The sequence below is a fragment of the Plasmopara halstedii genome (genome assembly GCF_900000015.1).
Source record: "Plasmopara halstedii genome assembly, contig: Scaffold_2956, whole genome shotgun sequence".
Taxonomy (NCBI): domain Eukaryota; phylum Oomycota; class Peronosporomycetes; order Peronosporales; family Peronosporaceae; genus Plasmopara; species Plasmopara halstedii.
This window is the reverse complement of record NW_020189861.1, coordinates 1,416,132-1,426,764: the sequence shown is the minus strand read 5'-3', so window position 1 is coordinate 1,426,764 and position 10,633 is coordinate 1,416,132. Positions and strand designations below refer to the sequence as shown.

Sequence of the window (10,633 nt, the reverse complement as noted above, 5' to 3'; positions counted from 1 at the left end):
TACGGCTCCCCGGTGATAATTTACGTGCTGGGGTATTTTTTTATTTTTTGAAAAGTTAAGATATTTTTTTATATATGGCAAAAGTTGGGGCATTTTTTTATTCTCTCTTTTACTTAATTATATCTGCGGCAAAGCCGCCTACTTTTAAATGTTTAAATTTTCCTAAATATATATAGCAAAATCTAAATACATGCATAACTACTGGCTACCTAGCCACATACCGTCTTCCTGTTTGGGTGCAGTCACACCATGCCCATCTCGTGTGACACACACCCCTGTTACCATGGAATGTGTAACCCCGTTCCACCGACCAAAAAGCAGTCACCGAGTCAAACCCGACATTTACAATAGCTGCGAGAGCAAAGTCGTCTGATATATAGTAACCGACCGTTTTCATGTATGAAGTCACGTATTGCGATGCGTACTCCGGTACAAAGTTTTGACGCTCGTTTCATTCAGTTAGTCTGGTTGATGTCCACGAGTGACGTTTTAAGTCTGACGGGAACTTGGGGTTGCGTTTACAGAAAATTGATCACGTTCGGCAAGCCATGACGCCTGACCTCTAAAGTATCTATTGAATGTGCTCTGGACGCATTGACAAATGTTCTTATGAAAGTGACATCAAAGCTGGATCTGTGATGAAGCACTCTGACATAACCTCCCAAGACATCACCAATACAGTTTAGCCTTTTCCCAGAAACAATGATTAGAAAATAAAAGTCTGGTATTTTTTCATACGGTTTAGGGATGTCCATTTCGAAATTCGGATAAAAACCACGGCGGAGGAAACAGACATACCACGCATCTCATACAGAATGGGCGTTGACTCTTAGAATCTGCGTGGTGCTACGCCGACTTTTTATGAAAGGTTGCGCGATAGTGTCTGCAGTAAGCCCGTCGATTCCACGACGCACTCCTCGATCCAAAGGCAACACCCATCGGAGGTCTCTTGTCACACCATGTCATGATATTTTTTTGTCGCATGGGTTGTAGGGTCCTTGAGGATAGCTGTCTCGCTGCTCGTCCTTAGTGGTCGAGATCTGCTAGAAAGATTATCAATTACAGATGATGAGTTCAGTCCTCATATATGTTCCAGCCGTACCAATGGAATGATCATGACGCCTTACAATTCATGCATACCGACCCTAGGAATACAGATAAAGAAAAGCTAGAATATAAAGCACTTACCTTTACCTAGGAATACAGATAACGAAAAGCTACTATATAAAGCACTTACCTTTCCTAGGATTACTCTGTTCACACCATTCATGAGTGTATGCACCTTGCAGTCACAAATCTTTTGAACTGATTCTATCCGCGCAATGATCGTGTCACACAGTATTGCAGACTCAGCAGTACCGCTACATTTGGCAAAGATGGTCTAGCGATGTGCAGTCGCCTCCTGGCGAGGGTTAGTCTACCGAGCGCTTTGTACGACTTCACGAGCCTAAGCCCGGTGCTGCAGCTAAAAGTTACTATTAATTATCCAGCCAAAACGGGGCCTTTGCTTACAGATGTGATCTAGCATCTCATCAGAGATAGAAACGAACTGGAGACCGCGATATACGATCGCAACTTTCGGACTTATCTGGAGACCGCGACTCACTGCCTCTTCTGCTTTCTGGACTTTACCATGATACTTAGCAATGTTGTCGCTAGTAAGTTGGACAATGTTATGCCCTGCATCAAAGCAATCGCATTTTCATGTTCAGCAGAGGTGAGACGAAATCTGCACTAGGAGTGACGTGCGTGGCACGTTTTCGACTTGCTGTCAAATCACGACTTATGGCATTTCTATCACAACCAGATCTTGAATAAGATCGTATTATTTTCATCATCTTTTTACGCTGTCAGAGTCTTCAAACTCTACAGAAAAGTACAGAAGTATCTTTGATACTCTGCGCAAAAACACACGGGTGTTGGATGCATGTTTGGCTTCTTCAAAACCACAGCATGATTTCAACTGATTTTACAGTCTCGTATCGTACAAAGTTGCACAAATCTCTTGAATCTAACAGAAATTGCCGCGGTTACACTACGCCCGCTCTGTTGGTGTTTACAGTCAACACCCAGAACAATAAGCCCCACTTTTTAAGGGCTGAGTCCCACTGATATCGACCCCATCAAATACAACAAGACTCAGATTTATCCTAACTAACGCTCTCGGCCTTCAGGGACACGACATCTTTACGCGCGGGGTTTGTCCGTACACTCTGCACGAGGGTTTGATTTTTCGCGCCTCTTCGGCAATAGAGAAGGGAATGCAAAGCGCAAATGTTTTATGATTCCACAATATGGATGTTATATAATCAAAACCACTGTGCACTTCGGCAGCTAAACGACCACAACCTTTCTTCACAGCCTGGACGAGGGATTCATAGCTTCTCGCGGGCTTATACGACCCCATCTTTAGCGCTCCAACCAGGCCTCAGGACCCGAAAATTGTGCTTCGCGTATTGTGCTACATCCCCCATATCGACATAAGCAATAGAGTGAAGGCAAAAGTTTTAGTGCGAGACAAACCTTACGGAAGACCGCCTATGAAATGAAAATCGAAAGCGGGTCGACCACCCTAACAATCAAAGCTATCATGTCTTGCATATGGACCGATATTTTTTTTTTCTTGACAAGAAATCTGATCGCTCACGGTTTGCACTGTTGGGTCATGTGAACATATGCAGCACCTACTTTTGATCAATTCCCGGTAAAAACATCCTCACTATAGAGGTACCGCACATAGGTTCCCGATCTCGCTCTTAGCCTCCTGGCTTAGCGACCGCTAGCGCGAGGCGATTTTGCTACATACAGAGCATAGTTATGATTCATTGCCATTTTAACCTTGCTTAATCATAAATTAACCTCTACCAGCTCTAAAAGAGCTCAATGTTTGACAAAAGTGGCCAAGTGGCTTGGAGCTGCACCACAGCGCATTTATATAGTTTGTGAGCGCCTCGAGGCACGTCATAACTGCGAGTGACCTTCGGTCTGTCAACCATGCTACCTCCTCGGTATCAAATTGAGGAAGAACCTTGTTTAGTGTCTATTGTTGCCCGATGAATAACAAAACGTACCACGATCCATCCTGATGTAGGATATAGTTGCATTCAGACCTGGTCGCTGATTTAACGACGACTGCTACCAGATGGATCACACAGAAAAAATCAAGACTAGTAATCCGCGCCAAATAATGCACAGAGAAAAGTCTCGCACGCACCACATAGGAGAGGAACAAGTGTCTCCCGAAACACTTCTTCGCGTAAATAAATAATCCAATAGTCCAATCAAAAAAGGTGTTACCTACATTGACACACAATCGTCGAAATTGAAACTACATGTATCTGTTTACTCTTTCGAGTAATAGAACCTAAAAAGCGAATATCGTGAGGTCAGTGGCCCTTGCGTCTGGCAGACCTCTCCTATTTAAGCACCATCACTTTCTTAGATTTTTTATATAGCTCTGAGCTTCACTTAAGCAATAGTAGGATGTGGACTTACACCATGATAGAGCAAGTACCTTATTACACCCTCATCACCACCCTGCTGGAATCACATAAACTAAGTAATTTTATAAGACATGCACTTCTAGTGAAAATTCCACAAGAATCAACTACTCCGGGATTTTTTTCTCCAACTGCGTACAAAGCGTACAAGCTCACGAGCTCTCTTTTGCAGGGAGATTCTCATTAATACTCCTTCAGACGTAGGGCTTAGTGAGCCGCTTAAAGCAACGTCGCCCCTGCGGTCGAAGTTTTTAAGGCCTCGTTCGATGCGGAAGGCGGTAGGGTTTCTAATAAGTGGTCAAAGCGACTCACCAAACCCGAACAGTGTATGTTTGCAGATGTGAATGAAGGACTTGAAAGAAGCTGCTGTCCTTGCGATTGCAAAGCACAATAAACCTTTTCATGTGGTCTGCGACGCAAGTGATTATGCCATCGATTGTGCGTTGATGCAAGACGAAGATGATGATCGAGAGCGTGTTGTTTTGTACGAGTCATGACAACTCCGGCCCGTGGAGCAGAACTATCCAGTTCATGACAAAGAGCAACTAGCAGTGAAGTCTGCTTTAGTTCCATGTGTTCTTGCTCAAAGAGGAGCACTTTGCGATCTATACAGATCATGCATCGCTGCGCACGGAAACAAAGACTCCTCGTTTACCGCAAAGAATGAACCGATGGCTTTCTTCCTTTGCGGAGTTGAATTTTGTCTACAAGCCAGGCAAGAGAAACATCTTAGCCGATGCGTTGTCATGACGTTTGTACGATGATTCAAAGTCCAGAAGCGAAAACATGCCCGAGACATGTCAATGCAAATATGTTCAGACGATCAGAGTGTAAGCAGCGACTACAATGCTTGAAGAAGTTGTCGAAGCGTACAGGTCGGATGAGACATGTCATATATTACAAGGACCTTTCCGACAAAGCACTGCAAGGTCTTCTATCTCACACAAGATCGCATGTTCACCGTTTTAAAGTACACGATTGATTTTTTTGTACCATGCAGTTGGACACGAGGGAATAACAAGAGTTGTTCAAACGACGGAGTTTTGCATCAAAGTCTCTGAAATGAAAACCATCACAGCCCTTCGAGTGGCCATCACGGACAAGAAAAAATGTTTCTCACTCTTTTCCGGTTTTACTAACATCCACGTATAAGTGGGTGCGCAAGTATGTGACGACTTGTAAGATTTGCCAGTGAGTGAAACTATCCGGTTCCACTTAGGCTTCATTATTGTCGTTGGCAGAACCAACTTACGACTAGAAGTCTGTGTGTATAGACTTCATATTCGGATTTCCGCGTGACGCACATGGACACAGTGGCATATTTGTATTGGGTGACCGATTCCGCGAGATGGTTCATCTTGCGCCTGTTGTGGACAAAAACTCCAAAAATCTCTGCCGAGAAAACAGCTAAGGTCTTTGTAGACGTTGTTCACTGTCTGCATGACCTTTCTGTTGAGAGCCTGTATGGCCGTGACACCCGTTTCACGTTGAAATTTGGCGTGCACTGTTTGGACTATTGGGCACCAAATTGTCCATGTAAACGGCGGCACACCCTAGATTGGCTGACGGTCAAACAGAGCGTGTGAATCGAGACCTGGAAGACACACTGCGCAGTTGTGCTACGTCTTTCAGAGAATAGAGTGCATCTTTCCCTCTTCAAGATTTTTCGCTTAGCATCTCCTCGCATGGCTCGACTATGGTATTACTCGTAGAGTAGTTGCTTTCGTAATGGGCAAGTCTCTACCTTAAGGGGTGGGGGCTATGGCTCGATTGCCACAATCAGGAATAAATGCTGTCAGAAATTTGGAAAGACGTGAGCCAAGTTAAAAGAATACTCGTCCTTCCGTAGTCAAACAAGTTCATCATGAACCTACTTAAAAATGGGACTCCAAAGCCAAGTTTTGGGCGTAGCCATCAGTCAGAACGTCGAGTTTCGAGTTCTGCTCTCCAACAAGATTCGAAGGCTTTAGCAGCAATCTTCAAGCGTCGAGCAACGCAATACCTCAATTTACCCGCGATGAGATCTCTACCACTTCCAGAGTAGCTCAATCGTTTTCACGTTCAACGCCATGTGGAGAGCATCGTTGAGTGGTTGAGACAATTGTTAATCACGAGGATCGATCGACTTGTGGAAAGAAGCAGTTGAAGCATCAACCCTTTTACAGAGTTTGATGGCGCGACTATCCATCAGACTTAGATACGTGGAAACCTTGTCAGGCCCTAAATTCTGATGTCCCCGACGTGGACTGCAGCTACAATAATCATTTTTAGTGTTGCTAGAGCAACGCTTAGACGTCTCAAGCTTAGTCGCGCTCGATCGTGACTGGGAGTCCTGCCAGCGCCGACTACACGAGCAAACGCTTCATCCTGTCCTCGTTCGGAAAGCGAACAAATGTCTAGCTTGCTGTGATAAGCTGGGTTATATCATCAACATTATTGCTACGACGCCAACAAAATAAATGGTCCATAAAGAAACTCGTGTATTCTTTTCTTGGTGGAATGAAGGAAACGCCAAAGAGTTATGAAACCGTTCTTTGCCGTTTGGCGAGGAATGCTCTATAGTGATGGATTATTCGCTCGATTGCTTCATTGTTGATCGAAAAGTGAGCTGCTCCAAATGGGTTGCAATAGTATTTAAATACTTTTGACTAAAAAAAGGATGGTGTAATGGGCAACTCTTAGCCATTACATGAATTTATACCAATGTACCTTCCGTATGCATTGTGGGAACTGATAAAAAAAATATTACAGTTTGACATTCCCAAATGCATATATGACATCTTATATGAAGTCGCAAGCATTCTTTGATTCAAAATGCTTATTTCTTCTGGGGGATCTGTACTGGTGGCAAGACCGAGTTCACTGGCTTACGCCACATACTTCTACTGGATACTCCATGATGATTGAAGCTCAAGCTTTTGTTGTTCAAGCTCCGTACGCCCAAGATCGAGTATAAGCTGAGGCTGAGATTTACCTTCATTACACCCTACAAATACAAATCAGTAACTCAAGATTTTTTTTAGCAAAACCTCTAGAAGCCATTAAAGTTTTTTGCTTGTAGCTAGGAACGATAAGCTTTTTTTTAGCTCAGTCGCAAATTAGACTAAAAGTCCTTAAGTCGTTCTTCTTTCCTCCAAGTTGGAACTATTCTTCTCCCTTCACGCCAGAAATTGCTTCCTCGTCGCCCAATTGTGTGTTAGATGTTTGAGTGGTTGTTTGTGCACGGCGCCTTTTTACACTGACTTAACACCTTCGCACACTAGACGTTCACCGAGGAAGGCGCTAAATGTCCTTCGCCTTGTTTAAGGCTATTCAAGATTAGACAACGTGATCATCACTGATACATCGGTCAAAACCTGCTAGATCAACAGCTCACAATATTGCAGTGCAAGTTTAGTAAGAGTTGAGTACATGATATCAAGCGCAGACGACAAAAAAGTAAATATGTGTAGGTAGCCCATACCATATGCAGAGGCAGTAAATTAGGTTTACAATCTTAGGATTGATCAATTATCTTCTTTCTTTGCCATTTACTGCTCGATTAATGGTTGTTTGACCCAAAATTTAAGTAACCGCTATTCATAACTGCCCCGCTTGTGCTATGGACCCCTCCCACCCCAGCTGCATCAACATTTTTTTATGAATTGCCTACTTTTACACAGCATGCAGGAAAATACGTTAAAAACAAGTTGTTTGTCATCTGATGCCTCTATCCTTGCTTCAGCCGTATCGAACTTATTTACTGCGCCATCTTATAAAGCTCTAAGAATTCATCCCACGACAGATCAAACTTCGCGGTCGGTGTTGTCACCGACCTGGGTCTCGCATTTTGTGTTGCTGTTACCATTAGTCTTTCGTAGACTACTGCACTTTTTCATAGATTTACACATTTTTTGTTCTGGTTTCTAGGCGCAACGCATTCGTCTGAGAGGACAAAACAACAATATCTGAAGGGTTTACATGTTTAAATTTTGTAGATCTACTGAAGTTACGCGGGGGATTCAGTTACACTTTGTATAGTAAAGCTTTCAAACTTCTCGTTGCCATTTGACCGCAGTCAGTCTTCTACGTAGTCTCAATGGCGCTAGGCGTCTGTTCAGGTACTTATCGAGCAAGCTCAATATATTTGAGTTTTCTTCCCACTAGTCGCATTGATCTGTTGCCTATTGCCCAAGATCACTTGCGGGTAGTTTTTACTCCCACCACAGCCGATCTACATTGTTGCATCCTTCCTTTGTTTGACATCACTTGTCAGACCCTTTCTTGGCCATGGCAATTGCTTCCAACATTTTACCACCAAAAACGTCGTCACACACGCCATCAAGCATGATAACGCAACCGCGTTAGGTGAAGCCGGATGTGCAGTAGTGTCAGCCCTCAAAGACAGGACATCACCACCCAAGGGCCAACCAACCTGCGCTTCACGGTACCTAATAAATTTCAATCGAAAATATGTCTTGACTTACTTTTCCACGATATTTAATGAATCAAGATCGCCAATTTGCTGCGGTTCCTATACGAAACAATGTACGATAATGTAGATCCAGCAGCACATCTAAAAACGGACCTAATACGGATACAATCATCAGCTCACCGACTTCTGTTAGCTATCCGGTAGTATGGCAAGCGTCTGTCCACCTTCGCGACTTGCAAGGGCAGGCACACTGGAACATCCCATTCGTATATGATGATGCAATGACGCGATTTGGTACTTTCCAGCTTATGAGTTATGGTATGAGTGTTAAGATTCGTAAGTACAGCAAAATATACATTGCGGATCTAATACATCTTCATAACGACGTTCCCGATCAAGCAATTTACAGCTGGTTTGTTCATCGACGCACCAGTCCTGTTTTGATTACTCCGACATACGCCCATGGTCTAGTGAAATCCCGGAACGGCACTGTATACTTTTGCTGTAATGGATGTCCGTCCGGACTTGTTGAGCTGAACGGTGGGTCACTTCGAATAACGATTTTCTCCTCAGAAGTAAAGTCACTTTTTGTTCAACTCAGGCCACGCAAGCTTAATGCGATCTTCTCCCCTAGTCAACCATCTGAAAAATCTGATGCCAGCATGATAGTAAGAAACGACGCCGTCAGAAATGATACTAGCATCTAAGAAAAAAAATCGGACTCAGGTCCCAATAACTAGTTGAGCCATCTGCTACGGCTGTATGCAACAATCAGGCCTTTATTTGGACAGAAAGTACATTAAAGCACATTGTAGCTAATACCGAAATAGAAGGTGCACTGGATTGAAAACTCGTCTAGCGCTCACAACCAAAGCTCATTAGTTAGGACTACGGCGATTACATCGATTTGGCACGCATTAGTCCTTGTGAGCTCGTGTTACAGCTGAAGACCTGTACTTGCTGGTGTACACCTTTCCGGTGTCGCCATACTTTTGTTACATTTTTTGGAATGAGGCCTTTTATTCTACTCTCCCATCGGATGTTGATCTAAAATCGGGGAACAACAAGATGAAGCATAGAGAAGGATCACTTTGGTGCCTGAGGTTGCTGCCTTGTATAACCTTCTACCGCATGATGAGAAAGTTTGTAAACTGAAATGTGTATGCCTCCCCGCTCTAAATGTGGAAAAAGACTCAGTGGAGGCGGCCAACATGATGTCGACAAATGAATTAAGGTAATGTTTCCAGTATGGTATCAAACGATAATGTATTGGCAGCTTTCAAGTGCAGCCAGCACATTGAGCAACTTGCGGCACGTTTTCGGACTTCGGACGGTGCCAACCAAGGTTTCTTCCTGATTAACACAAATGAACCGATTACATTTATCTTCAAGGACGGCAGCTTAAAAGCACATCTGAAATGGCTAAACGGGTCGCCGCAGCCATCGATGTCATCGATCTCTTTAATCTTGCTCCTAACAGCTAAAAGAAAGCGGAACTACAACAAACACGAGCATATCTCGACACGCACAAATTGACGATACAAGAAACGAATACAATGAGTAAATTTACAACCGACTTACATCTTAGTGAACGAGCAACAAAGCACTTGGTAGCTGTCACAATATGACTCCCTCCAAGACTGCCATTTCCAAAACTCATCATAATGATGGATTGAAAACTGCCGACCCGGCTGAAATTGAGACGGAACACCGTAAATTTTAATGGCAACTCTTTCAGTTAGTATCCCTGAGCAGCAAATAAAGTGAAGCCTTCGATGAGAATAATGTTTGCTCGATGCAATCATCACAGCTAATAATTTTACCGGGCAATCAGGAAACTCACCACTGAAAAGGTCCCAACCTTTAGCCAACCTTTAGCCACTTGAGTACGACAAGATTGTACCAAATATTTGGGCACGCATCATAGTAAGTTGTACATAACTATCGGTAATTCAGGGTACAGATAAGTGCGACGTTAATCACACCAACTCTAATTAAAACCATAAACGCATCACCCGAAACTCTGCATTCAAAAGATACAAATAGTGACTCCTCTGTTACCGAAAACTGCAAAGGTAAAGATTTGTACAAGTGGTTAGAGTGGCTGATCGAGAATCATTCATAGGTTTCATCACTCTATAAATTTATTTTTATCGTAGCATGCCCATTGGCATTTGCTTGAAATAAAGCGGGGACTACGTAAAAAAGTAGCACGATATGGCTTAATAGTTGCGCCATCAAAAGAGTGAGCATAGCTCGTGAATTAAATAATTCTTGTGGTAAAATTAAGTTCTCTCATAGATCCCGCTCGGGGTACACACCGCTGAGAGGGATATTGCTGTCTTTCATTAGTGGTTGGGAATAGCTACCAACTGACAGAACAAAGTGGAGCCAACAATACTGTCTAGCAGCACATTCTAGGATTTGGCCTTTGCACCAAAATTGTGGCGGTATCTACAAAATGTAAATATGTACAATTCGTCACTTGCCATTAGCCTGTCTGACGCAGAAATTCGGTGCCGAATGTAGGGATTCGTTGCATCTCATCAAATCTACACCGCGATTTACATGAATGAAAGCGCCAAAGACAACACACTGTTCCTTATGAAAGGCAATTTGTCACGTAGCGCAGGCGAAGAAACGTTGGCGGAGGAAGGCGAAATCGGGAGCGCAAGGTGAGCACTGGCGGAGGCTTTTGGTTAGGAGGGCCTGCTGGCTT

At 43.5% G+C, this 10,633-nt stretch overlaps 1 protein-coding gene across 1 annotated transcript; it reads left to right on the top strand.

Moving 5' to 3' along the window:
• Positions 1–2,294: 2,294 nt before the first annotated feature.
• Positions 2,295–2,549, top strand: PHALS_06397 (uncharacterized protein; the record flags this gene model as incomplete). The annotated part of the gene is made up of 2 exons (XM_024719675.1): positions 2,295–2,300; positions 2,382–2,549. The coding sequence occupies 2 exons, from the start codon at positions 2,295–2,297 to the stop codon at positions 2,547–2,549; spliced, it is 174 nt and encodes a 57-aa protein (XP_024584950.1).
• Between the last annotated feature and the right edge of the window lie 8,084 nt (positions 2,550–10,633).